The following is a 27,472-nucleotide window of genomic DNA, read 5'->3' as shown; positions in this document are numbered from 1 at the left end:
TGCCTGGATGGATCAGTTGGTTAAGCATCCAACTCTTGACTTTGGCTCAGGCCATGATCTCATGGTTTGTGAGATTGAGCCCTGCATTGGGCTCTGTGCCCAAGCACAGGTGCAGAGCCTGCTTGGGATTCTCTCTCTCTCTCTCTCTCTCTCTCTCTCTCTCGGCCCCTTTCTCCTCTCTCTCTCTCTCAATAAATAAACATTTTTAAAAAATTTAAAGTGAAATAAAATATGAAATTCAGTTGCTCAGTCACACTTGGCCACATTTCAAATGCTAAGTCATTTCATGTGGCTGGTGGCTACCATCCTGGACAGCTTAGAAAGTTTTGTTCTGTGCTGGCTGAAGTCATCTCTCAGATTCCTCTGTGTTAGATATCTTGTTGGTCTTGCTACTTGGAAATCGCTGCTGGTCAGATCTTTTCACAGTGAACTTCAGAGATTTCTCAACATTCTTTGATCACATTTTGAATTTTTTCTACATTGGGTATTGCCTGAAATAACTGAGTTGTTGAGTAGAACTTGGTCAAATTTTTTAAAGGATATTTTCATTGCAATAGTGTTTATTTTCTGTTAATACATTTCTTTGTTTTCTGCAAGGAATCTGCCACCAGGGGGCACCCTCACACCTTGTGGGAAAGTCATGCGTTTCAGCCTTTTGTTAGTAAGAGTGAAGTTTGTACTATAATATTGATTGTTGACTCATACGGTATAATTTAAGAATTAAATTAAGAATTAAACACTGTAATATATATGTATGCACTTTATGCACATTACTTGGTTTATGTGGCAAATTATTTTTCCAGTCATGTGTGAGAAGCTATCATTGAACTACCTTAAAAGTTACTTAAAAGTAAAAATAAGTAAGGGGCACCTGGGCGGCTCAGTCAGTTAAGTGTGTAACTTCGGCTCAGGTCATGATCTCATGGTTTGTGAATTCGAGCCCTGTGTAGGGCTCTGTGCTGTCAGCGCAGAGCCTGCTTCAGATCCTCTGTCCACGTCTCTCTGCCCCTCTCCTACTTGTGCTTGCTCACTTGCACTCTTTCCCTCAAAAATAAATAAAAACATTAAAAAAATTTTTTTAAATAAAAATAAGTAATTTTAAAGTATTTCTTATAGTTCAAAAATATTCTTGTTAAATTTAAAAATATAAACCATAGTAAAAGATTGAACTTATATTTGTTGAACAAATTAAGTTCATGTTGCTTCCAGGACTGGAAGAAAACTTATATTACCATTAGCTATTTGTCTGAAATCTTGTCATGTTCAGTTTGATTGCCTGGCTATGAAAGATGGATAATAGTGTGACTATATGGTATTGAAAATATGTGTTAGCTTCTCTGTAATAGCATTGTGGTTGGTTGTGTTTGCTAACATGATTGATGGATATGGCCATGTAGTCATACGGTAATAGGAGTGGGAGATGAGAAAGACCTATCAGAGTATCTTGTGCTAGTGTGGGATTGTTCCCTAAAGAGTAATCATTTACCCTAACAGTACTGAGAAGTAAATTCTTCTTTGGAGACAGAGGATAATGAGGTTGTGTTATTATATTTTGTCCTTTCTAAGGTAAGAATACTCTGTGCATTTTATTATTAGCACGAAAAAAGATTGTCATTGTCAGTAAATACTGTTTAGAGAAGAGCTTCCTTTATGTTTCATAAACCTACACAATCCTATTCATGTATAATCTAATGAGATTTGTGTAGGAAATGATGTGGCTGTTTTTGATTAGAGGCATATTTTGTTTTAAGAATTAGATGAAGATATTCCTCCCAAATTGGTTGTGTTCCCAGACTAGTTGTTAATTATTTCGATTTAGGAGTATATAATGGTGAAATTTCCACACCCATCTACAAAAATGCATGAATTTTAAGACATTGGTGGCTTGTTTTCTGAATGGTGTAAGAAACCAGTGCAGAGTTCTGTCCTGAGCACTAGAACAGTGATTGGGAGAGACTGGAAATGGAGTTGTGAGGATCCCCAGGAAAGCTCTTTCTCACTTCATTCCTCCTTCCTCTTCCCTGTACTGGCTAATTAGAGCTCCGCTTTGGGCTTGGAGATTCAGAATAAGATGAGATTCCGCTGCTTAGCAGTCTTTTTCCCTTTTTTTTTTTTTTTTTTCCCCTTCTGCTCCCGATAACCAATGATGGGGAAGAATAGGAAGTGTCTATAGCAGCCTGATTTTCCCCATATTAAACAACTATCAAATTAATATAATGACAGGTACAGATTATTTCCAGTGTATGTTGCAAGGTAAATACTCTAAGACCTTAAATCATTTCAAATGCTTATAATGAGCTGTGATTTTTTTAAATGTGCTTCCCACATTTAGTCACAGCACTTTGAAAATTCACAGGGAAACTCTTTTTTTTTTTTTTTTAAATTTTTTTTTTTTTTTCAACATTTTTTATTTATTTTTGGGACAGAGAGAGACAGAGCATGAACGGGGGAGGGGCAGAAAGAGAGGGAGACACAGAATCGGAAACAGGCTCCAGGCTCCGAGCCATCAGCCCAGAGCCTGACGCGGGGCTCGAACTCACGGACCGCGAGATCGTGACCTGGCTGAAGTCGGACGCTTAACCGACTGCGCCACCCAGGCGCCCCAGGGAAACTCTTAATTGCTGTTTGAAGAGGAAAACCAGCAAAGGTGATACAGAGGCAGGATGGCCTCTCAGCATAGCTCTTTACCCTGTGCCACCAACACTGACCCCTGTTAGCGCTCAGCCTTTCATATCACCGTGTCCTCCTCCACTGCATTCATTTCATACCTCTTTTCATGCTTTAAGATAAAATTTTTAGACAGCCTTAATTAGGTGCACAAATTAGTTCACTAATTTCTGAAATACGCTTTCTTAAATATGAAGAGATTAGGCTAGCTATTTCCTGAAAACCAATTGGGCTTTATTAAAATTTGGAGAACATTTTTATTGAAGCCATAATTGTCATGGATGATACACATGAGAGATCACCCTGTGGTTGGCCTGTCAGACTTGCATGAGCCTTCAGAAATTAAGGGGAGTGAGTGAGTTTGTTTTCTTGTAAGCTGTCACATTCTTCTCTTCAAAGTGTCAGCCTGAGTCATGCACAAATAAATGTAGGAAACATTCACCTTCTCCAGTTGATTTTTTACTCTTACATAATTTAGTGCTATAATTGTTTTTTTTCTCTCTAACATTTAAATTTATAGTCTAAAAACGTCCCTGAAGAATAGGTGGATCTCAAAGATCTTAATAATTCTGACTTAAGTGATTTCTTTTTAATTTCTGAAATATGAACCTGTCTCTCAGATTTGGGATGCTCTAGAGGTAGCTCTGGTAGGTTTTAAGTGTATTACAGATAAAAAGTTTTAGGTATATTATAGAAAGCTCAATCCATATGCAGTTTAATTTCTTTTTTTGGGAGAGAGAGAGAGGCCACAAGTGAGTGAGGGGCAGAAAGAGAGGAGTGGCAAAGAGAAGAAGAGGGAGAGAGAGAGAGAGAGAGGGAAAGAGAAGCAGGGCTCACCCAAAGTGGAGCTTGTGTTTTTACTGGAAGAGGGGCTGGAGCTCACAAACCGTGAGATCGTGACCTGAGCCGAAGTCGGATGCTTAACGACTGAGCCACCTAGGTGCTCCAATTTATTTTTCTTTGGAAGGAAAGAAGGAAAGAAAAGAGAAAAGAAAAGAGAAGGAAAGAAAGAAAGAAAGAAACTCTAGTATTTGCCCTAAGCAGTGGAGATTCTCATAGACAGTAGAGAGGAGGAAGAGGAAAATTTGTAAAATACCTAACTATGATACAAAATGTCAGTTAATTTAACAAATATTTTTATTGAGAATGTTACATAATGTTACATATGAATATCACTGTTCTAGGCATAGTGAATCAACATAAATCGTGTCTTAAAGGAACTTCTAGTAAGCACGAGTAGGCATATCCATAAATAACTACAATATAAAGCAGAAAGTCTTAAGTGTCTTGTGAAAAAAAAAGTACAGATAAATTGTAAGAGGGAGAGTTACCTTCTACCTGGTGAATAAATTTGGATAGACTTTGAAGCAACATGTTGTTTAAGCAGGACATCAAAAGGTTAGGTAAGTTTTAAAGTTGAGTAGGAAAGGGGCACCTGCGTGGCTCAGTCGGTTAAATGCCTGACTTTGGCTCAGGTCATAATCTTGCGGTCTGGGAGTTTGGTCAGGTTCTGTGGTTGACCGATCAGAGCCTGGAGCCTGCTTTGGATTCTGTGTCTCCCTCTCCCTGCCTCTCCCCTGCTCGTACTCTTTCTCTCAAAAATAAACAAACATTTTAAAAAATTTTTGAGTAAGAAAGATACAGGTGTAGCACAAATTGTATCTGTGGCAGCACAGGTAGGTGCTAGTGGTGAGTAAATTGCTGAGTTGCCTGGTATGTAAAATGCCCAGAAGGTGGTGTGTGCATGTGCTAAACGAGACTAGATGAACATTCTAGGGCCAAATAGTTGGTTATTAGTTCAAAGAGTTTGCCCTGTATTGTAAAGGCATTGAAAAGCATTGAAAGCTTTCAAGTGGAGCAGGGACACACCTGGGTGTACTTGGGCAGAAACTGAAGGTGGGCCAGCAGTAGGGCAGCAGTTAGATTGTTATAGCACTCTTGGGGAGATTGAATGAGGGGCTGAGTCAGGGTAGCTTAGTAGTAGCGATTAAGAAGAGGTAATGAATATGTAAGTTCCTGCTGGATCAGTCAGTAGGACCTGGCAGTTAATTGATGTGGGGGTGATGAAGAAAGAGGGAGGCTCCAGTAAGGTAGTGATTTACTGGCCCATTAGATTATGATTATTACTGTTACTTTGCATTTGTGTGTGGGGCTTTAGAATTCATAAAACACTGTTACATCTGAGCCTTCATAACTCTGTAAGTTAAACAGAGTTAGAATGATCCTTATTATGGATGAGGAAATTGAGAAAGAATTGAGAAATTTTTTGTTAACACAGAGAGTAAGTGCAGATCTGCACCTCTATAGTCTACCAGTTTCTTGGCCAGTGCTCTGTACTCTAAAACCTGGCAGACAAAGCCCTGGCATCTAGTCCTGATTTATGCCACTAAGTGTGAGTGTGGAAAATTGCTTTACCTTCTTTGAGCTATAGTTTCTTTAGAGTTTTTATGCTTTCTATTTTTCAGTGATACTTTCAAGATAAAATGTGATGTTTTTCTTTTCATTAACTCTTTATTCAGCAAATAATGAATACTAAATACTGTGCCTGGTACTGGAATACAAGCTGTATGAAATACATTCCCTGCCTTTGCAGTGTTTCACAGATGAGAGGAGAGGGAAAAACCATGTAAATAATTATAATAAGCTATAATAAGTGCTATAATACAGGTATGTGTGTGTGACTATAGAGTCACAGAAGAAGGAGCAATTAGGAAAACCAGGGAAGGCTTCACAGGGAAACATGAACCAAGTCTTGTTGCATATTTAGTCATTTAAGTGTAGTAGAATGTTAAACAAGTAAGAGGGTAAAATGTGTATCATCATAATCGTAGCTACGATTTCTTGAAAGCTTCTAAAAGTCCAGGAACCCCAAGGATTGCTGGTAGCTACCAAAACTAGGAAGAGGCAAGGAAGGATTCTTCCCTAGAGCTTTCAGAGGGCGAACGACCCTGCCAGCACCTTGATTTCAGCCTCCAAAACTGTAAAAGAAGAAATTTTTGTTGTTTTAAGCCACACAGTTTGTGCACTTAGCTTTAGCAGCCTAAGGAAACTAATACAGTGTGACAGTGGCATGAGAATCAAATTGTGATAAGCACTGAATAATATAGGATTGTTGAATCGTTATATTATATACCTGAAACGAATATAACATCGTATGTTAATTAAACTTCAATAAAAACAAAATATAACAAAGAAGCAAATGGCTCAGTGGACAGCCAAGAAAACCCATGGTCATATAATCATTTGATTTTCAACAAAGGTGCCAAAGCAATCGAATGGGGGAAAAGAAACCTCTTTTTAACAAATGGTGCAGGAAAAACTGGATATATGCATGGGGGATATACATACACTTTCCCCTACACAGCATGTATGGAAAATAATTCTAAATACAAAAGCTAAAACCATAAAGCTTCTAGAAGAAAGCATCTTTATCACTTAGGCAGAGATTTCATAGGACTCAGCATTAGCCATAAAAAAATTAATGAATATTTGTCACCTAAAGGCATTAAGAAAATGAACAGACAAACTAAAAACAGGGCAAAATATCTGCAACAAGTTTACCTAACAAATAAATGAATTGTATTTATGTATCCTAAATACTAATACATAAGCACTAGAAAGGCTGAAACTAAAATGACCCAACTGTAAGTAGAGATGTGAAGCAAGTGGAATTCGCATACTTTGTTGTTGGGAGTGTACAATGATACTACTATGTTATATTGTGGGAAAGGTGTAGCAGTTCTTTAGAAAACTAAACCTTTAGAGGCGCCTGGGTGGCTCATTGGTGGTTCAGTCGGTTATACAAGCAATTCTTGATTTCAGCTGGGGTCATGATCTCACGGTTTGTGGGATTGAGACAAGGCTCGGAGCCTGCTTGGGATTCTCTCTCCTTCCCTCTCTCTGCCCCTCCCCCACTTGCACACGCTCATGTGTGCTTGCGCTCTCAAAATAAATAAAAAGCATTTAAAAAATCTTAACAAAGAAAACTAAACATTTACCTACCCTATGACCCATTAATTCTGCTCCTTTCTATACCCAAGAGAAATGAAAGTATGTACACAAAAAGTCTTGTGTTTATACAAGAAAGTTATAGCATCTTTCCCTATTGGCCAAAACCAGGAAACAGCTCAGTTGTCTATCAGCAAGAGAATGAATAAACAAATGGTGGTGTATTCATACAATGGAATAAAATAATAAAAGGGAACAAAATCACTGATAAAATATTGTGTTGAGGGGGAAAAAAGCCTTCCATAAAACAGAACAGGTCCTTTGTTTCCAACATATGAAGTTTTACAAGAGGCAGAACTAATCTATAATAGAACAAATTTAGAACAATGGTAGTCCCTCAGGTGTGGGGATAGGAGTTTCCTGGGAAGGGGCATGAGAGAACTTTTAGGGTTTTGATAATGTCCTATATCTTGGTAGGGGTCTGGGTTATGCAGGTGTATACCCTTGTAAAAATTTGTTGAATGGTAATACGCCACTTAAGTATACTGCTTAAGGTTAGCTTATTTCACTGTATGTAAATTTTACCTCAAAGGAAAGAAAACTGTAAATAAATATTAAACTAAATATTAAATTTTAAACTATACTGCTTACTGACATGCAGGCTGAAGTGATGAAAGTACTGATGTCCCCAGTTACTTCAAAATGCATTTAAAAATGGATTGATGGATGGGTAGATATATGACAAAAGTAAATATAGAAAAATGTAATCATAGAAACTACTGAGTGTATGAGTATTCAGTGTATAGTTATTTTAACTTTGCTGTTTGGTTTTTGTTTTTTAGAGAGAGTAAGTGGGAGCAGGGGTAGAGGGGAGAGGGGAAGATGGAGAGAGAATACAGATCTTAAGCAGGCTCCATGCTCAGTGCCAAGCTGGACACGGGGCTTGATCTCATGACCCTGGGATCATGACCTAAGCTGAAACCAAGAGTTGGACTCTCAACCAACTGAGCCACCCAGGCGCCCCTTTGCTGTATTTTTAAAATTTTCATTTAATGTTGGGAAAAATAGTTACTATCAATAGAGAATTAATTATACATCTATACTATGGAATACTGTGTAGCATTTATCATTCTATTACATGGAAGGACTTCTATGGCTTTCTCTTATGGCTAAAAAACAAGCCACAGGAAAATATAGTATACCATTTAGTTAAAAACTAACAAAAGTTGAGCAGTTATTTTAATTTCAGAGTCATAGGATTATGAGTTTTTTCCTCTTCAGATTTTGGGGTGTGATAATACTTTTTATTTTGAAAAATTATTTAATAACATTTAAAATTTAATTTAATAATTAAATAAAATTATTTATATGTAGTCTAGACCTTACATATAAAATTTTTTTGAACATTTTCATTAAAGTAGATTATTAGTAATTTCAGAATTTTACTGGGATCTAACTAGGTTTAGACCAGTAGATAAAATGGAATGGCTTAAGGTGTTTATTATGTTCACTGATTTGTGACTGGACACTTTTTAAAAGTTGTTTGCTATGAACTATTTGAAGAAGTATATCTATGGAAACTTCCTCCTTTAGTAAGATGATGGTAGTTTCCTGATTTTATCAGCTACGGATTTCACTTATTCTCTCAAAGTTCAGTAGTCATTATTTATTTAATACTTTCTGTGTGCTAGATACTGTACTTAGGCACATATGAATATGTCTGTAGTGTTAGAGCACATTTCACAGATTTGGTTTTAGTTGGTCAAGTATTCTGTGAAAGAAGAAATAAGTAAACATCTCTTATTTGCATTCTTCTAGATATTTAAATCATTCATAATGTTTTGGCATTTGGCAAATCAGTTACTTTATTTTAGTAGTTTGTCCATGTTTCTGTCTGCTAAAGGACTAGCCTTTCCACAGTCACTATGATGACTGCCCTTCAGGGTTAAGGCTGACCTATTGAGGGGGTCCCAGAGAGAGCATAGAGCTTTGTCTTCATTCCTGGCACAGTGGCACATAATAAATACTCAAGATTTTTGTTTATTGGCCAGTTGAATTAACAAGCAGGTTTAAAGTTTAAAAAGAAGCAATGAACTAAATAGTATTATAATTTTGGAACTCATTGTATCAATTTTGAATTGAGACATGCATAATGGATTTGTGGGACTAGAAAAAACACAATACACGCACACACATTCATATGCAGAAACACTTGCTACATATAATTATCTATGCAGACTTTCCAGTAGAGGGCAGGGCTTTACTTTTGGGAAAATTTAATGAAGCTCTCCTTTTTACTATCTTATGTTTATTTTCCTTATAATCATCATCACCATTATTATAAATAAACATAATATATGATGTATTATAACTGTTATTTATTGTTTAAGGTTCTTGTTACTCTGCAAGTGAAGAAGTTATTTGCATTTTAATTTTTTAATTAAAAATTTTTTTTAATGTTCATTTATTTTTGAGAGAGAGAACACAAGGAGGGGAGGACAGAGAGAGAGGAAGACACAGAATCCAAAGCAGGCTCCAGGCTCTGAGCTGTCAGCACAGAGCCTGACACAGGGCTCGAACCCACAAACTGTGAGATCATGACCTGAGCCGAAGTCAGATGCTTAATCAACTGAGCCACCCAGGTGCCCCGAAATTATTTACATTTTAAAAACCTTTCACCACTTGTATCTTGGTTTGCAGTGTACAGATTAATAGTAAATAATAATTTGTAAACGGTAACATTCACATAAAAATAATAATATGTGAGAGGGCTTGAGATCAAGGTAGCTTTTTAAATTATGCATTCTGTCTCAAGCAGTAGTTGGGTTGGTTATGTTCTCAAATGACGTTTCTTATGTTCTTGTTTTTGTTTCCAAAGCGGCTTTAGACATAGCTCTGAAGTGTTGACAGTTGTGAGGAAGTCCAGTACAAAAATGCTTTATCAGATAAATAAGTGATATTTTAAAGCTTGTGACAGTCAGCAAAGCATGGCAGCAACTACTCATATGTCAATTTTAAAAGACAAGGACAGGTGCCCAAAGGAGAAGCAGCTGTCAGCCCATTTAGACACATAAGGTTAAATGTCTTGAGGTTAAAAATGTTTGGGTAGACATTTCTCCCCATCTCTCCTGCTTAATATAGCTAAAAACCCTGGACACTATATAAACATAAGAAGATTCCAGGGTGCCTGGGTGGCTCAGTCAGTTGGGTGTCTGACTTGGGCTCAGGTCATGATCTTGTGGTTCAGGAGTTCGAGCCCCATGTCGGGCTCTGTGCTGACAGCTCAGAGACTGGAACCTGCTTTGGATTCTGTCTCCCTGTCTCTCTGCCCCTCCCTTGCTCGTGCGCTCTCTCTCTCTCTCTCTCTCTCTCTCTCTCTCTCTCTCTCCCCCCCTCAATCAAAAATAAAAACATTAAAAAAATTTTTTTATAACTATGAGAAGACTCTGAAAGGTGGAGAGAAGACTGACCAACAAGGGTCTGTGGGGCCCTAGAAAAGATACAGTAGAGGCCTGGTGGGGAGGTCTAACTCTTACCCCCAACTGAGTAGTACAGGATGCCTCCCCCACTCTTCACCAAGTAAAAAACCTGACTTTCTACTCTGAACTGGCAGTAATGAGGCAGCTCTTGCCTTCCCCTGTTACAGAAGACCTGCTAAAATAAGATTTAAATAAGATCTAGAATCTCACAACATAATACCCACAGTATCCAGATTTCAACCAAAAATGACTCCTTACCAAAAATGAGGAAAATCTGAGTTGAAATGAGAAAAGACAATCAAAAGATACCTACCTTAATATAAAACAGATATTGAAAGTATCTGACGAGATTTTATTTATTTATTTATGTATGTATGTATTTATAAATGATTATTTTTGAGAGAGACAGAAAATGAGTGGGGAAGGGGCAGAGAGAGAGAGAATCGGAAGTTGGCTCAGGCTCAGGGCTGTCAGCACAGAGCTCGGTGCAGGGCTCGAACCCATGAACTACAAGATTATGACCTGAGCCTTAATTGGACACTTAACTGACTGGGCTACCCAGGCGCTTCTAGGATTATCTAACAAGATTTTAAAGCAGCCATCACAAAAGGCTTCAATGGGCAATTATAGACCTGCTTGAAACAATGAAAAAATATTTCTAGCAAAGAAATAGTAGCTATGAAGAAAAACCAAATGGAAATTTTAGAACTGAAAAATAGAATAACGGAAATTTAAAAAATGCAGTGGATGAGCTCAATGGAGAAATGGGATGACAGAAGAAACAAATGGTGAACTTGAAAAAGAACAACAGAATTATTCATTTGGAACAACAGAAAGGGAATAGACTGGATAAAAAACAGTTTTAGGACCTTTGGTGAGCTAGTATCCAAAATCTATAAAGAACTCACCAAACTCCACACCCAAAAAACAAATAATCCAGTGAAGAAATGGGCAGAAGACATGAATAGACACTTCTCTAAAGAAGACATCCGGATGGCCAGCAGGCACAGGAAAAGATGCTTAACGTCGCTCCTCATCAGGGAAATACAAATCAAAACCACACTGAGATACCACCTCACGCCAGTCAGAGTGGCTAAAATGAACAAATCAGGAGACTATAGATGCTAGAGAGGATATGGAGAAACGGGAACCCTCTTGCACTGTTGGTGGGAATGCAAACTGGTGCAGTCTGAAAAACAGTGTGGAGGTTCCTCAAAAAATTAAAAATAGAGCTACCCTATGACCCAGCAATAGCACTGCTGGGAATTTACCCAAGGGATACAGGAGTGCTGATGCATAGGGGCACTTGTACCCCAATGTTCACGATCAACAATAGCCAAATTATGGAAAGAGCCTAAATGTCCATCAACTGATAAATGTATAAAGAAGTTGTGGTTTATATATACAATGGAATACTACTTGGCAATGAGAAAGAATGAAATATGGCCTTTTGTAGCAATGTGGATGGGACTGGAGAGTGTTACGCTAAGTGAAATAAGCCATACAGAGAAAGACAGATACCGTATGTTTTCACTCTTATGTGGATCCTGAGAAACTTAAGACCATGGGGGAGGGGAAGGGGAAAAAAAGAAAAAGGTTAGAGAGGGAGAGAGCCAAAGCATAAGAGACCCTTAAAAACTGAGAACAAACTGAGGGTAAATGGGGGGTGGGAGGGAGGGGAGGGTGGGTGATAGGTATTGAGGAGGGCACCTGTTGGGATGAGCACTGGTGTTGTATGGAAACCAATTTGACATTAAATTTCATGTTAAAAAAAAAGCCGGTTTAAGGACCTTTGGGACTATAACAAAAGATCTGATGTTCATGTCGTTTTAGTACCACAAGGAGAGGAGAAAGAGGACAAGGCTGAAAAAATAGAAGAATTAGTAGCTTAAAACTAGAAATAATAGCTGAAAATTTCTCAAATTTTACAAAAGACATAAACCTGCAGTGTGAAGAAGACAAGTGAACCCCAAACAGGGGTTCCATGCCAAGACTTCCTAAAAGTCAGACTTCTGAAAAGGCAAAGAAAACATTTTGAAAGCTTTAGGAGAGAAATGACACATTGCCTATAGGAGAAAAACAATTTGAATGATAGTGGATTTCTCATCAGGAAACATGGAGACTAGAAGGAAGTGATAAAATATTTTCAAAGGACTAAAAGGAAAGAATTGTCAACCCACAATTCTATATCCAATGAAAATATTCTTCAGGAATAAAGGGGGAAACCATGATGTTTAGATGAAGGAAAAGGGAGAGACTTTGTCATTAGTAGACCTATCCTAAAAGAATATCTAAAGGAATTTCCTGAAACAGAAAGGAAATGATACAAGATGGAATTTTGGAACATCAGGACAGAAGAACAACAGAAAGAGTAAACATGTAGTCAATATAATAGACTTTTCTTGAGTATTTTAAATTGTGTTTGACATTTTATCTTTAACTGTTTTTCAAAAATAGTATGGTCTAATGTGGTTCTTTCTATGTAGGGAAATTTGAAAATTATAAATGGGGCAGGATAAAGGGACTTGAACTAAGGTAAAATTTCTGTCCTGGAATTGGTAAGATGTTGACACCAGTAAACTGTCGTAAGTTATATATAATGTAATGCCTAGAACAGCGAATAAAGAAAAAATCTATTCAAACAGATGTACTCAGAAACATTTTAGATAAATAAAAATGGAATTCTAAAACATGTTTAAGTAGCCCATAGGAAGGAAGAAAAAAGAACAGATAAATAGAAAATAAAAAATGAAATGAATATTCCCTAAATTAAATGTAAATTAAGTGATCTAAATCTACCAATTCAAAGAGATTTACAAAATGGGAGCATTTGGTTAAACATCCAACTCTTGATTTCGGCTTAGGTCATAATCTCGTGGTTCATGGGATTCAGCCCCATGTCAGGCTCTGCTGACAGGGCAGAGCCTGCTTGAGATTCTCTCTGTCGCCCTCTCTCTGTCGCTCTCCTGCTTATACTCTCTCTCTCAGAATAAATAAATGTTAAACAAAAAAAGAGATTTACCAAGTGAATAAAAAAGATGCACTGTATGTTGTTTATAAGAAATCATTTCAGACATAATGATATAGGCAAGTTGAAAGTAAAAGACAGCTTTACTTGTGATGGCCCAAAAGTGTAAACAAACAAAATGTCCCTCAGTGAGTAATGGTTAAACAAATTGTAGTATATTTATACCATGGAATACTACTTAGCAATAAGGGATTAACCATTGATACTTGTGTCAACTTCAGTTGATTTTAAGGGCATTATGCTGGATGAAAAATTCAGTCTTTTTTTTTTTAAATTTTTTTTTACTGTTTTATTTATTTTTGGGGCAGAGACAGAGCCTGAGCAGGGGAGAGGCAGAGAGAGAGTGAGGCACAGAATCTAAAGCAGGCTCCAGGCTCTGAGCTGTCAGCACAGAGCCCCACGTGGGGCTTGAACTCACAAACTGTGAGATCATGACCTGAGCCGAAGTCGGACGCTTAACCAACTGAGCCACCCAGGCACCCCCAGAAATTCAGTCTTAAAACGACATATACTGTTTGATTCCATTTATATAACATGACAAAATTGTAGAGATGGAAAACAGGTTAGTGGTTGGTAGGGCTTAGGAATGGTTGGAGGAAGGAGGGGGGTGACTAAATGGGTAGCAGGAGAGAGAGATTATAGAGAAAAAGGTTTGTATCTTGATTTTGCTGTTGGTTACACATATGTACATGTGATAAAAAATAGCATAGAATGATACACACTGTACCAGTATTAATTTCTGTTTTTTGATATTATGTAAAATGTAACCATTAAAGAAAACTGGGTCAAGGGTAAACTGGACGTCTCTATACTATTTTTGCAACTTCCTATGAATCCATAATTATTTCAAAATATGTTTTAAGAAGCAAAAGGATGAATTATAAGTACGAAAAGTGAATTTTTAAACAAATGTGTTAATGTTTTCTGCATTTTCAGGCAAAGGAAAGCAAGTATCTTTAATGTGTACCTCTAAAATAGTAGGATGACTTCTATGACTGTATTTTTTTTCAATTTAGTTTTTATTTTTATCATAATAAAGAGGCTTATAATGAAGAGGCAACCATTGAACCACTTCAAACTCTTTTTTTTTTTTTTTAAATGTGTTAACTTCCCATTATAGAGGATTAGGATTTAGCTATCATTCACTTCCCCCTTCACCATTAACATAAGCATTATTTCTGCTTCCCATTTCCCACTATAGTTATCATATTCATTTCAATTAAGATCAATATTCTGGTTTTTAAACCAGGGTGGTAAAAACACTGTTCATATCTAAGATATGATTGCTTTTCTAGCACAACTTTTTGTTTTTCCCAGAATTAATAATTGTCTTGTGTTATTCACTTAGTTTTCTAGGTATCTGTGATTAATTGAATCCCAAATTCCCTGAATTGTAAATATCTTTCTGTTCATTCTGAATATTAGTTTTTCTACTGTCCGAATTTAAAGAGGGAGGTAAGTGTAGTTTGATTTTTAGAGCGCTGGATAAAGAAAATTCTTAGTGTTAGAAATTCCCTCTAAAACCAGAGTAAAATAACTTGTTACTTTTTCTGTTTACACACATACCTTGTACAGCTGCAGATAGGCGAATGAATATTCCTTTATTCTAGTTTACAGCAAAGAAAATCTATAGGTTTGTGAAGAGTCTGTATTCTCAGTAATCCCATGGTCACATAGAGAGGTGGGGAGAGCAGTGGAGTGGAGGTGAGAATACTTGGGTTCTAGTTTTGATTTAATTACTAATTGACAGTCTCAATCTAGGATAGTCAGGTAACCTCCTTGGCCTCAGTTTTCTTTTCTCAGTAATAATGACAGAATCAGACTAGATAATAAGTGAGACTTTCTTTAGTTCAAATGTAATTTTAAGTAGAGAAATGTTTTACTTTAATCTTGACTGTTAACAAATTAATTTCCAAATGGTTAGTTAGTTAACTCCAAATTGGTTAATTTCCAAATTAACAGTATTATCATTTTTAGTACTTTTAAAGAAATGCCCTGACTTTTTAGAGAGAAATTGGATTAAAAGACCTAATTTCTAAAGCCTGTAGAGATGGGAAATTATAAAAGTAAAATGGGCTGTGAATGTTATCTTTGTTGTGCATCACATTATGATATGGGAATTGTGGTTTTAACTTCCCAAGGGTGCCTAGAAAAGGAAAACTCTAAGGTCATCAGAAACTTCATTGTTTACTACCCAGTATGTTAGATTTGAAAATTATACTGTGCTCTGAAATAATTTTTATAGTTTTTATGGTGATTTCTTTTAAGTTATAGACTATTGGAGCTAGATGGATTCTTGAGGTTTCTGAGAGAATCCTTACTGGTCTAGCAGTTTTTAATTGTAAGCAAGGGCAGGATGTACTGTTTTTTATTTGCAAGTGTTTTATTTAATTATAAATGTTGATGTGAGAGAGATGTGATATTTGGGATACTTAATTAGTTTTCAGAGGTTATTGAGGTAAATTACATATATTTGAAAATGAATTTGTAAGTTTACCTGAGTTCACCTTAGTGCTCATATTGGTGCACTTTTACATGAGTTTGATGATACTGATAATGTACGTTATGGGATCCTGTGAAAAGCAGGTATGTAATTTAATTTCATAATAAACATCTGTTCATTTGTTATTATTCACTAAAATATTTTATTGGTTTTCAGGTACTTGAAGAAGCAGAAGCTCAACATTTATATCAGTCGATTTTGCCTGATATGGTGAAAATTGCACTCTGTTTGCCAAATATTTGCACCCAGGTTAGTAGAAATAACTTTTTCCCCAGTAGCTTTCTTGAGACTCACAACTGAATTTCTTTTAAACTCTAATGGTCAGGGTCGAAGAGAGAGATAGGAAACAGTTTGTGTCAAAGAGTATGAGGAGTTTGCTATACTGAAGAAAGGGTTAGAGGCTAGAGGGAATGCTGCAAAAGGACATTAAAAATGCAGCATTCAATTTCTGAGCTTCAGTTTACTCTGTTGATATTTGCTTACTTAGACTTCCTATTCTCTTTTTGTTTAAACAGTCTCTAACTTAAAAAGAGGTCATTATCCCAAAACATACTAATGGATTTAGAACAATTCAAGTTTATTTATTTATTTTGAGAGAAAGACAGAGAGCTGGCAAGCAGGGGAGGGGCAGAGAAAGGGGGAGACACAGAATCCCACACAGGTTCTGTGCTGTCAGTGCAGGGTCCAACAGAGTCCAACACAGGGCTCCAATCACAAACTGTGAGATCATGACTTGAGCCAAAATCAAGAGTCGGACACTTAACTGACTCTTAATTAATACCAGATTCTTTCTTTCATTTTTAAAAGTTGAAAGCACCATGAGCTGGGCACCTGGGTGGCAGAGTTGGTTAAGTGTCTGACTTCGGCTCAGGTTATAACCCTGCAGTTCGTTGGTTCGAGCCCTGCATCAGGCTCTGCTGACAGCTCAGAGCCTGGAGCCTGGTTTGGAGTTCTGTGTCTCCCTCTCTTTCTGCCCCTCCCCACTCGTGCTCTGCTTTCTTTCTCTCAAAAATACATGAACATTAAAAAATATCTTAAAAAAAAGAAAAGTAAATCTCTGCTGTGAAAATTAACATTTCAGTTTGATATCAAAGTATATCTTTGGCAAATTGAGCTGCATATGTTGTTATTTAATGACTTATCACATCAACATTCTCTAGACCAAATCTAAAAGGTAAATTTTAGATTTCTAAAAAGGAAATTAAAGGAAACACATTTTGGACATGAACTTTTTGAAAAATCTTGGTTCATATTAAACCACTTTTATTTTTATCTAGCTAAGCATTTGATAATCAGATTTACATCTTCTAGGGTGCCTTGGTGGCTCAGTTGGTTAAGCACCTAACTCTTGATCTCAGCTCAGGCATTAATATCAGGGTGGTGAGTTCAAGCCTGGTTATTGGGCTCCACACTGGGCATGGAGCCTACTTAAAAAAAAAAAAGATTTACATCCTTCAGTTTTCCCCAAGTATGACTTTTTAGGATTTCTCCTCTAAGAAAACAGAAATCAGTTATTCTATCTATTTATTTATTAAAAAAAATTCTTTTTAATGTTTATTTATTTCTGAGGCAGAGAGAGACAGAGCATGAGTGGGGGAGGGGCAGAGAGAGAGGGAGACAGAATCTGAAGCAGGCTCCAGACTCTGAGCTGTCAGCACAGAGCCCAATGTGGGGCTTGAACTCACAAACCATGAGATCATGACCTGAGCTGAATGAAGTCAGTCACTCAACCGACTGGGCCACCCAGGTGCCCCAGTTATTCTATTTAAAATCATACTGTTGATTATTTGGGGGTGAAGAATGTTTGCATTTATCATTCATTAAGCCTAAAATATCACCATTAATTTTTAAACTCATTTTTATGGATAACTTCATAAATAGTAGTTAAAAGCTCTTTTTTAAAAAAAATTAATGTTTGTTTATTTAGAGAGTGCTCACACATGCACTGGGAGGAAGGGCTGAGAGAAAGGGAGACAGAGAATCTTAAGCAGGCTATGTGTTGTCAGCGCAGAGCCAGACATGAGGCTCAGTCCCACAAACTGTGAGATCATGACCTGAGCCAAAATCAAGAGTTGGACTCTTAACCAACTGAGCCACCCTTGCTCCCCTAAAAGCTCATTTTTAGCTAAAACTAACAGTTTGCTTTAAATCATTGATACATTGTCACCTTTTCTAAACGCATTTCTGAGTTGTAAATAAATGCATAGGGTGGGAAATGGAAATCAATATGAGGTCTCTGTTTCTTCTTTCTTAGAAATGGTAATTGCTAAGGCCTAAAAGGAGAGATTTTTGGAAACTATAATGATTCTTTAGGTTTCCCTTGTTTGTTTACCTTTGTATTTTCACAAGGGAAATAGTTGAACTGCAAATTTAACCTTTTTCTAGGAAACTTTTAGTCTAGCATTGATGTACATTTTCTGTTAGAAAAAAGTTGCTATATCATTGTACTTTTGATTTGTCTTGCCTGCCTTTCCTCTGTTTCACTTTGGTGTTGATTGCTGAAGTATTATCAGGACAGTCGTCTATGTATAGTATACCGGTTTGAGATGAATGCACATATCCAGGATTTTTAGTTCTGGATCTTACTGAAAGGTAGAAAGAAAAGCATCCTTAAATATTATGCTGGAGCATTTTAAAACTTAAAAACTGACATGTATACTGGCAGTTGGTCTTTGGCTTTACTATCATATCTTTAAAAACATATATTTTAAACATTTAAAGTAGAATAAAACCCACTGAACACAATACTTAGGTCCTGTGAATTTACTGAAAAGAAAAGATCAGTGAATTTGGGTTTGGGACAACTAGAAGACGTTTCAGTCATAAAAAATTTGAAGGAAAAATGTCCTGTATCTTCCTTGACTTAAAATGATTATAAAGGAAATACCTATCTTCTTACACATTATACATACTTGTGTATACACATGTCCTATTAATTGCTTTAATAAAATTAGATTTAGGTCTCAAAGAAATTGTCAAAGTGAAGTGTGATTCAGAATTGGAAAGAAAAGACTTATTTATTGAATTATTTTCCTTAGCATCATTTTATTTAGGACTACAATAGAAAAATTGCTCCGTCCAGCAATATTTAATATGAGTGAGAATAAAATTTAGCATATGCTATAATAGCTCCATTCGGTGTTGCAATTTCCCGTTTCATCTTTTGTTTTAATTTTTCATTACATGGATAATGTGTATTTATTTCTTACTTGCTAAAACAATCTTGTTTTCCACTAATAAGTAATGTTTTGTGTTCTCTTCACTATCATCATTATTGATTAGAAATCTGCAGTTTGTCAAACAAGTACACTTTTCCAATCATCCTTGATGAACTGCCCTTGACTTCAACAGTGTTGCTGATTTAAGAACTCAAGAGTGGCCTGAAATTATTCCTGCCTTAATTTAGCAAATGCAATTTGGTGCCTCTGCTTTTGAAATTGCTAAACTAATTATGGCTCTTCTTGTCTGTATATTTTGTTTCCTCTATCAGCCAATACCGCTCCTGAAACAGAAGATGAATCATTCCATCACAATGTCACAGGAACAGATTGCCAGTCTTTTAGCTAATGCTTTCTTCTGCACATTTCCACGGCGAAATGCTAAGATGAAATCCGAGTATTCTAGCTACCCAGACATTAACTTCAATCGGTATGTTTTCAGAGAACACCTCTTAAACAGTGAAATAGAGAAGGGTAGAAGGAACTAATATTTGTCCAGTGATTTGCCATAGACCAAACATTTTATGTCCAATTATCTAATTTAATCTTTATAATGCAGTGAGTTAAGTGGTATTTTTGCCATTTTGTAGGCAAGATCATTAAAGTTCAATGAAAATCTTTGTTATATAGTTACTCTCCATTATCAACACTAGAAAGGAATGGGGAAACAATGAAAAACAATGTCATTTGTATAAGAAAACTTATTTAAAATCCCAATAGGAGATACCCATTTTATACCATATTCTCTTTGTGTAAATGCCAATTGTGAGGGACATGTTGTTAACCTAGTTTTGAGTCAGTACGTTAGCTAAGTTTGTTTTAAGAGAATAGTATTTAGTCATTTAGTTCAAATATACAGTAAGCAATTTCAGTATTCTTCATAGTGTGTTAAGTGCCTTACAAGAGAAAGGACAAACCAGTTTCTGACTTCTGTGTCTTTCCACGAGGCTTTTATTCCTTCTTCGAGCATCAGTTCAAGTATCACTGTTTCTGATAGCTCTGATCTTGCCAGGATAGGTTTGTTATTCCCCTGGGTTCATATGATGGTCTATAGGTACCTCTATTCTATAAAAAAGAGGTACATAGCATTATGATACTCTATTATAGAAGGATATTGTTTGACAAAGGTTAATATACTTTAATAATAGTTTAATATAGTTTAGTAAAATTTTTTCTTGAGGAAATAACTTTTGAACTAAGTACAAAGGGTGAGTAGGAGTTTTTACCAAGGAGGAAAGGAGAGATGATTACATTCTGGGTGAGGGGTACAGCATGTTCAAAGGGACACTGTGATGAGAAGGACATGACATGCCCAGAGCCTGAGAGAAGACCAGTGCGGCTGCAGCACAGAGAGAGGACAGGCTGCAGGGGATGGGGGCCAGTAGGCCATCCTACTGTGCCTGCAAGGCCCTCCTAAGGTAATAAAAAGTCATTAAAGGATTTGGTATGGGAGGAGGGGGAAGCTGATGCACCTGATCAGATTTACATTTTCAGAAGTTTGTTCTGATTACATGTGGGTACTGAGTGGAGAGGGGCCGAAGTACAGTGAGTTTACCCAGATGGAGAGGCTATTGCGATGCACTAGGAAGGAGAGGCTGATAGCTGGGATAGTGTAGCAGTGGGGGTAGAGGTGTGATGATATTTGAAGAACGAGTCAGTGTGATAGTGACAAACTGTATCTGTGAGTGGGTGAAGAGAGGCATCCAGGGTTCTTCTGGGTTTGTACAACTAGGCATGTGCCTTTTGTGTTCTCTACTTTTCCTGCTGTACCACCTACTCTACTTCTTTATAATTGATTGTTTAATCCTTTCAGTGGGATCTGAATCTTTCATTAAATTTCATGCATTGTAGGCCTTCAATAAATCCACATTGAGTGAATGAAAATAAAATTTATAGATGAAATGTTTGAGAAATTGGTTAGTGGAAGAGTGTTAGGATTAAAACTAGATCCTTCATTTTTAGTCTATTGTCTTTTACTTTTCAAACTTCATCTTTAGCAATTAGGAGATATTTTATTTTTAAGCCATATATAGTTCAAGTTTTTGCTTTTGATTTCTTTAGCATTTGGGATAGAATTGAGAGAAAACACAGCATTGGTATCTGCAATTGCAATTGTGTAAAGAACCTGTTTATTAAATATAATTTTCTTTTGCTTATTTGAGAAATTGTTAAAGAATTTTTTCTACTCACTTGTAGTTAAGGGCTATGCATCTCTTGGCAGATTTTCCTTTTTAATACAGAAAAGGAAATGGACAAATTTGGTATGTAAGTAAACAATGGAAATTTAATTCTGTAGAAATGTAATTATCTGTTTCCATGAAGAGTATTAGTTATATTTATAAATCTCCATACAGTAAGTAGTCTCTCTGTTTATTTGGAATAAATGTTTGATTAGCTTCAGGATCACCAGGGATGCTGTAAATTATTCAAATTTCTATCCAAAATTCTGAAGGCCGATCCAGTGGTTTTGTGTTTTTCTGATTTTTGATTTTGGTAAGAAGTAGGTCTAGTTAATAATGCTTTAGAGTTAGTGTTTCCATAGCCACTTATAGTTTGTTTCCACAGGATGAGTAGTCAGCTAGTACATGTTTCTTGATTGTCCCTCAGATAAACCTTTGATATCTTAGTTATAAGCTTTCTCAGATTGATTCTTTGACTTAATTATATACCTTTTAAATTTCTTTTTTAGATAAGAGCTATGCATTCTCTTCCTAAGTTAAGGTTCTTTCAGAGAGACTCTTCTCCAAAAAAGTTATTTTGAAGATCTGTTATAGATATTTTCAAACATGCTAAAAAATAAAGAGAACAGTATCATGACCCCATGTTTACTTACCCAAGTTTGGTACTAACCAGAATTTTTTATTTTGCTCCATTTTCACCTATCCAACCCCACTTTATATATATATGTGTGTGTGTGTGTGTGTGTGTGTGTGTGTGTGTGTGTGTGTGTATAACCAAATTTCAGATGTTAAGTTTCACCCATAAAGAATTCAGTATTTAGGGGCACCTGGCTGGTTTAATTGGTAGAGCATGCAACTCTTGATCTCATGGTCATGAGTTTGAGCCCCATGTTGGGCATAGAGTTTACTTTAAAAAAAAAAAAAAAAAAAAAAAAAGAGTTAGTATTTAAACTATTCACAGATAATGTTAGTCCTGTATCATGGTTAAATGTTTATAGCCCTTTCCTCTTTAAGAGCTTTAAGCTCTCTGTGGATGACTACAAATACACATTCCTCATCAGGTAAAACAAGAAAAAGCACAGAAAGAGAGAAGATTAAGCATGATTTCAATTAGCAATTGTAGGCTTTCACAAGGAATGAAAAGTTACGTATAGAATATGATCTCAATTATGTTAAAATACCTGTATCTGTTAACATACCTCTATGTTCACATCAGTGCATGTATAAGCATGGAAAGTAGACTGACAAGAAAATGAATTAAAGTATGATTCCCGTTGGGTAGTGAGAGAAACACATTTAATACTTTTACTTCATCCTTTACTGTATTTTTAAAATTGTTTTTAACAAGAATATATTACTTTTATAATCAGAAGAAAAATAGTTACAAGTCAATCATCAGACAAAGTTAATGAAAAGAATGGGTGATTTTTGTACTTTGATTTTGAGGTTGGAAGCCCACAGATTTTTTGAGCCTTTCCCAAACAGCTAATGTGGGTAGCTTCTTCCTTCCCTTCTATAACCCCATAGATAGGGTATCATAACCCCCCTTCACCCTCAGTGTACAGTCAGTGTGTGAAAGAAGCACAAGTCCACAGGGCCCTCTGAGGGCTGGGCACCTGCTACACTAGCAGCCTTCTTTTCTCAACAGTAATGTGGACCTCAGGTTTGGAACGGCTGACAGGTAGAAGTCAAGAAGTCTTGGGAAGCTTTGGCTTTTGTGACATCCCATTTCCTGCCGCTATTACCAGAAGTTATATCAATTTTAATACATGTTTTGATTTTAAAGCATCATTGCTTTTCAGCTGAACTTCTGACAGGAGAATGCTGGAACGTCTTGGCAAAGGCGTGTTTATCTTTTTCATTGTGCATGGATGTTTTTCCTGAAGGCTGAGCTGGTTGGCTCTGAGTGTCAACTTGTTAGGCTTGATGGAAAAAGAGGCTGAGGAGTTTTTCTTAATGAAGGGAATATAGATTTGAACAATATAAGCATTTTATGTAAATGAGTGGATTTTTTTTGCTGGGCATTACGTAATGCCCTATTTCATCTCAAGTATCTCTGCTTACTCAGCACTATCTGGATTTTTTTTTTTTTTTTTTTTTGCATGAGTAATTCTTTTTTTTATTGTTCACACATGCAAGCGTGAGTGGGGAGGGGCAGAGAGAGAGGGAGACAGAGAATCTGAAGCAGGCTCCATGCTGTCAGCACAGAGCCCAATCCAGGGCTCGAACCCCTGAACTGTGAGATCAAGACCTGAGCTGAATTGGATGCTTAACTGAGCCACCCAGGTGCCCCATTTCTTAATAACAATACCTGATATTTATTAAGTACTTGCTATGTGTTAATCACCTTGCTGTTATTTTTCACTTGATGCATCAGTTTTATAAATTAGGTATTGTTTTCTCATTTTTCCCATGAGGAGATGGAGGCTTAGAGAGGGTAGGATTACTTCATCAAGTTAACTGGTACAATTGGGATTCAAACTGAAGATAAAGTTGGCTTCGAGAAGCTGTCTCATAACCATTCTGCTATCCAGCCTCCCTTTGAATGAACCAGATTAATACTTCTTAACTCATAGCTAATCAGAAACTAGAACTACCCTTAGAAATAATCCTTGGTCTGTAAAATGAACCAAAACTATTCATCAGTCCGGAGTGAGATCATGAGGGATTTAAACTTATGGTATCCCAATAGTATTTTCAGAAAATGAGAGTTTAATCCATTGGAGATTTGAAACCAGGCATATTCTTGTCTTCTGGCTGATAGATGTTCTTTTGATCACCAGAATGTTGGGCAGGTAAAGCCTGTGGTAGTTTCCACAATTGTTTTATAAGTCTTTATTTTTTTATTATTTATTTATTTATTTATTTATTTATTTATTTATTTTGTTTTTTCAATATATGAAATTTGTCAAATTGGTTTCCATACAACACCCAGTGCTCATCCCAAAAGGTGCCCTCCTCAATACCCATCACCCACCCTCCCCTCCCTCCCACCCCCCATCAACCCTCAGTTTGTTCTCATTTTTTAAGGGTCTCTTATGCTTTGGCTCTCTCCCACTCTAACCTCTTTTTTTTTTTTTCTCCTTCCCCTCCCCCATGGGTTTCTGTTAAGTTTCTCAGGATTCACATAAGAGTGAAAACATATGGTATCTGTCTTTCTCTGTATGGCTTAACCACAATTGTTTTAAGGAATCCTGGCAGCACCTGGCTCTCACTGAGATGGTATGTGTTTAATAAACCTAAACTAGCAAAAAGCAGGAATGATGACTATACATGATCATTGATGCTGTCTGTTGACAGCTTACTTTGATTCTATCTGTGGAAGTTTCTAGGTAGGGAATCTTCTATACTAATAGGTTCAGTGAAAGTAAATGACTTGTCAGTAAAACAAGCAGGACACTGTCTTCCATCAGACTCCATGCTCTTTTCGTTATGTCTCGCTTCTCGAGCAAAATGCTCTGAGTATGCTCCAGAGATGGAAAACAACCAAAAGTTCCCCTTTTTCATGTGACTTATGAAAGATCAAGTACCTAATTTGATGAGCCATTTGGTAAGCTGATTATGGAGCATTTTGTTGTGGTGGTGTTTTCTTTTTGGCCTAGTTGCTATTTATGATTATAGTTTCTGGCAGTTGGGAGTTGTGTGTGTGTGAGTGTATTTAGCCTCAAAAGAGCTATGGCTAGCTAGTTGATTGAATAAGAAAAATGGTTAAGAGTATGTGGTAGGAGGCTGATGTCAATAAATTGAATAAGTCTTCCTGTTTTTATTTATTGTTGTGTTCTTCCAGCCCTGCTTAGTTATGTTAAATACCCCTGACCTTTTCCCCTGCTTGCCTTTCAGGGCCTAAACATTCATATAAAGGCTTCCAATGTGATTAGCATTGATGCTTCTGAGATTGCTTAGAAACTGATGGTCAGAGATTAATTGTGGGTTGCAGCAGTGGTCAGCCCAGGAGGCTTTTACATCTTCCTTTTTCCCTGGATTGAAAGTGCTTCTGGGGCCATATGGCAGAGTGCTTCACAGAAAAGCCAAGAATGACTTTGTGGCTGGGTTCCAGGTTATTATTTGCATCCATTTTAAAGTGGAAGTTATAGTGCTTTGGGTTTGATTTACTGTGTGCTAATGGGATTAATCCTTAACTTGAAATCACATGGGTATGTGCGTGTGTGTGTCTAGAATCCAATTCCAGTAATGTTATCAATATTCTATTCGGGGAAAGATTTTATTGAACTATGATTTTCCTTATATGTATGGAAAGAAAAACAATAGTTAATAAGCATCTGACCCTGAATTGACTTATTTCCTTGAAAATAAAAAGTTTTGTTTATAACAAAAAGTGAGGTTGCCTGACTGGCTTTTTCTGTATGCTTATTTTATTTTATTTTAACTTTTTTTAAGTAGGCTTCATCCCCAGCATGGAGCCCAACATGGGGCTTGAACTCACAACCCTGAGATCAAGACCTGAGCTGAGATCAAGAGTCAGACACTTAACCACTGAGCCACCCAGGCTCCCCTGCTTGCTTTTTTAAATACTCTCTAATTACCACTCAGTTAAATGTCAAAATGTCCTCCTTACATGTAGAAGGGTTATTGTGGTCTAGTTTATGTGCATGTTCATATGCATGCCTCCTGGCTTAAAATAGGCCTTCAAATATACACACCCAGGACTTGGAAACCTAAAAAAAGAAATTGGTGTTGAGAAGTTAAAAAATCTGAAAGTGCTTGGTTATTATAAGAAGGTCTTCATGCTCTCTGAGTCTCTGTCTCTCTGTGGGTGCCTTTTCTCTCTGGTGCATTTCTGTCTCTCATTCTTGTGACTTTCGCTTATGTTGTTTGTCCTTGTTTTTATGTGATTTTCACTTGCTTTCATACCAGGATAATTCATTTTATTTGGGTGTCTATGCATAGTTCTTTCAGACTTCCCTGTTGTGGAATTTTAGACTTCATGCAAGGGTTTTAAACCTATTTCATCTTTCCTGACTTCCTACCTCCTTCTTGTCTCTCATTCCTTCCACGTCACATGGCACTTCATGTTCCATCCAGATATTTGGTTACAGAGTGATTTGAAATTAGGCTTGGAACAACAAATAAACAGAATACATTGAGATTCTCTTTGATTTTGTACCTTTAAGGTTAGGACCTGCAAAATAAACAATAGTGCTTGGGGCGCCTGGGTGACTTAGTTGATTAAGTGTCCGACTTCGGCTCAGGTCATGATCTCACGTTTGTGAGTTCAAGCCCCATGCCAGGCTCTGTGCTGACAGCTTAAAGCCTGGAGCCTTCTTTGGATTCTGTGTCTCTGTCTCTCCCCTGCTTGTGCCCTGTCTCTTTCTCTCTCTTAGCTCAAAGCCTGGAGCCTCCTGCAGATTCTGTGTCTCTGTCTCTCCCCTGCTCGTGCCATGTCTCTCTCTCTCTCTCTCCCTCCCTCTCTCTCTCTCAAAATAAATAAACATTAAAAAAATAATAAGCAGGGGCGCCTGGGTGGCTCAGTCGGTTAAGCGTCCGATTTCGGCTCAGGTCATGATCTCGCAGTCCGTGGGTTCGAGCCCCGCGTCGGGCTCTGTGCTGACAGCTCGGAGCCTGGACCCTGCTTCCGATTCTGTGTCTCCCTCCCTCTCTGCTCCTCCCCCGCTCGTATTCTGTCTCTCTCTCAAAAATAAATAAACATTAAAAAAAAAAATAAACAGTGGTGCTCATTTGTAGTAGGTGATAATGACTGCCATACAATCTTCCAGGAAAGTCAGTATTGCTAGGGTAGTAAATCTATAGTCCCAAGAGTCTCTTAGAGTTACTAATTTGTCATTGTGGTTTTGAAATATGTGAACTTCTATGCAATTTTATAAACAACTGACCACAAATAGAAGCAAGGGACCCTTTTTTATGTTTGGGGGAATTATTTCTTAAGGACAACAGCTATTTTCTCCTTACTACACAATAGTTCTGTGGAATTGAAACTTTTTTACTTTAATTGAATCACATAGTGCATCAGTTCATCTCTAAGAATAGATGGTGGCTGCCTTTGTATTCATACTGTTTCCCTCTACTAAGTAGTAAACCTAGAAAGGGATTTTGCAATGGTTCCCAAGATATTCATTTAGTAAATCACATTTATTTGATACTGGATGTTTAATTAAACTGCCAAGTGGCTTCTTCATTTTGACTATCATTTTGATTTAAATAAACTCTATCCTGGTTGACACATTGCATAAGAAACCAAGCTGAAATCTGCTCTCTCAAAGATCCTTTCTTTCAGCAGGCAACTGGATTTTAAGAGTATTTGTAATAAACATTTTAGAAAAGTGAGTTCTTTCAAAAGAGTAAAAATGATCATATAGGCTCTCTTAAACTATTTTTAAAAATCAGCTCAATTTTATTGTACTTTATTTTTTGAATTAGTTCACTTTTAAATTTAGTTAAAATACTTTTCTGATGTTAGTATTCTTTTCAGG

The 27,472-nt window shown here is 36.8% G+C and overlaps 1 protein-coding gene across 7 annotated transcripts in view; it reads left to right on the top strand.

Annotated features, from left to right (window-relative positions):
• The window catches only part of PARG (poly(ADP-ribose) glycohydrolase), a 131,511-nt gene that overhangs the window by 40,247 nt on the left and 63,792 nt on the right, over positions 1-27,472 (top strand). For all 7 annotated transcript variants that reach the window (XR_006194404.1, XR_006194402.1, XR_006194401.1 and 4 more), the window contains 2 exons: positions 15,782-15,874; positions 19,116-19,273. Coding sequence is in view for 2 of the 7 variants with exons in the window: in XM_042908054.1 (XP_042763988.1) it covers positions 15,782-15,874; positions 19,116-19,273 (251 nt within the window). In the remaining 5 variants the exon portion in view is untranslated. The remainder of the gene's footprint in view (positions 1-15,781; positions 15,875-19,115; positions 19,274-27,472) is intronic.

This window comes from Panthera leo, chromosome D2 (assembly GCF_018350215.1).
Source record: "Panthera leo isolate Ple1 chromosome D2, P.leo_Ple1_pat1.1, whole genome shotgun sequence".
In the NCBI taxonomy this organism is placed as follows: domain Eukaryota; kingdom Metazoa; phylum Chordata; class Mammalia; order Carnivora; family Felidae; genus Panthera; species Panthera leo.
Note: the sequence above shows the minus strand (reverse complement) of the source record. Positions and strands in the feature narration are given on the sequence as shown.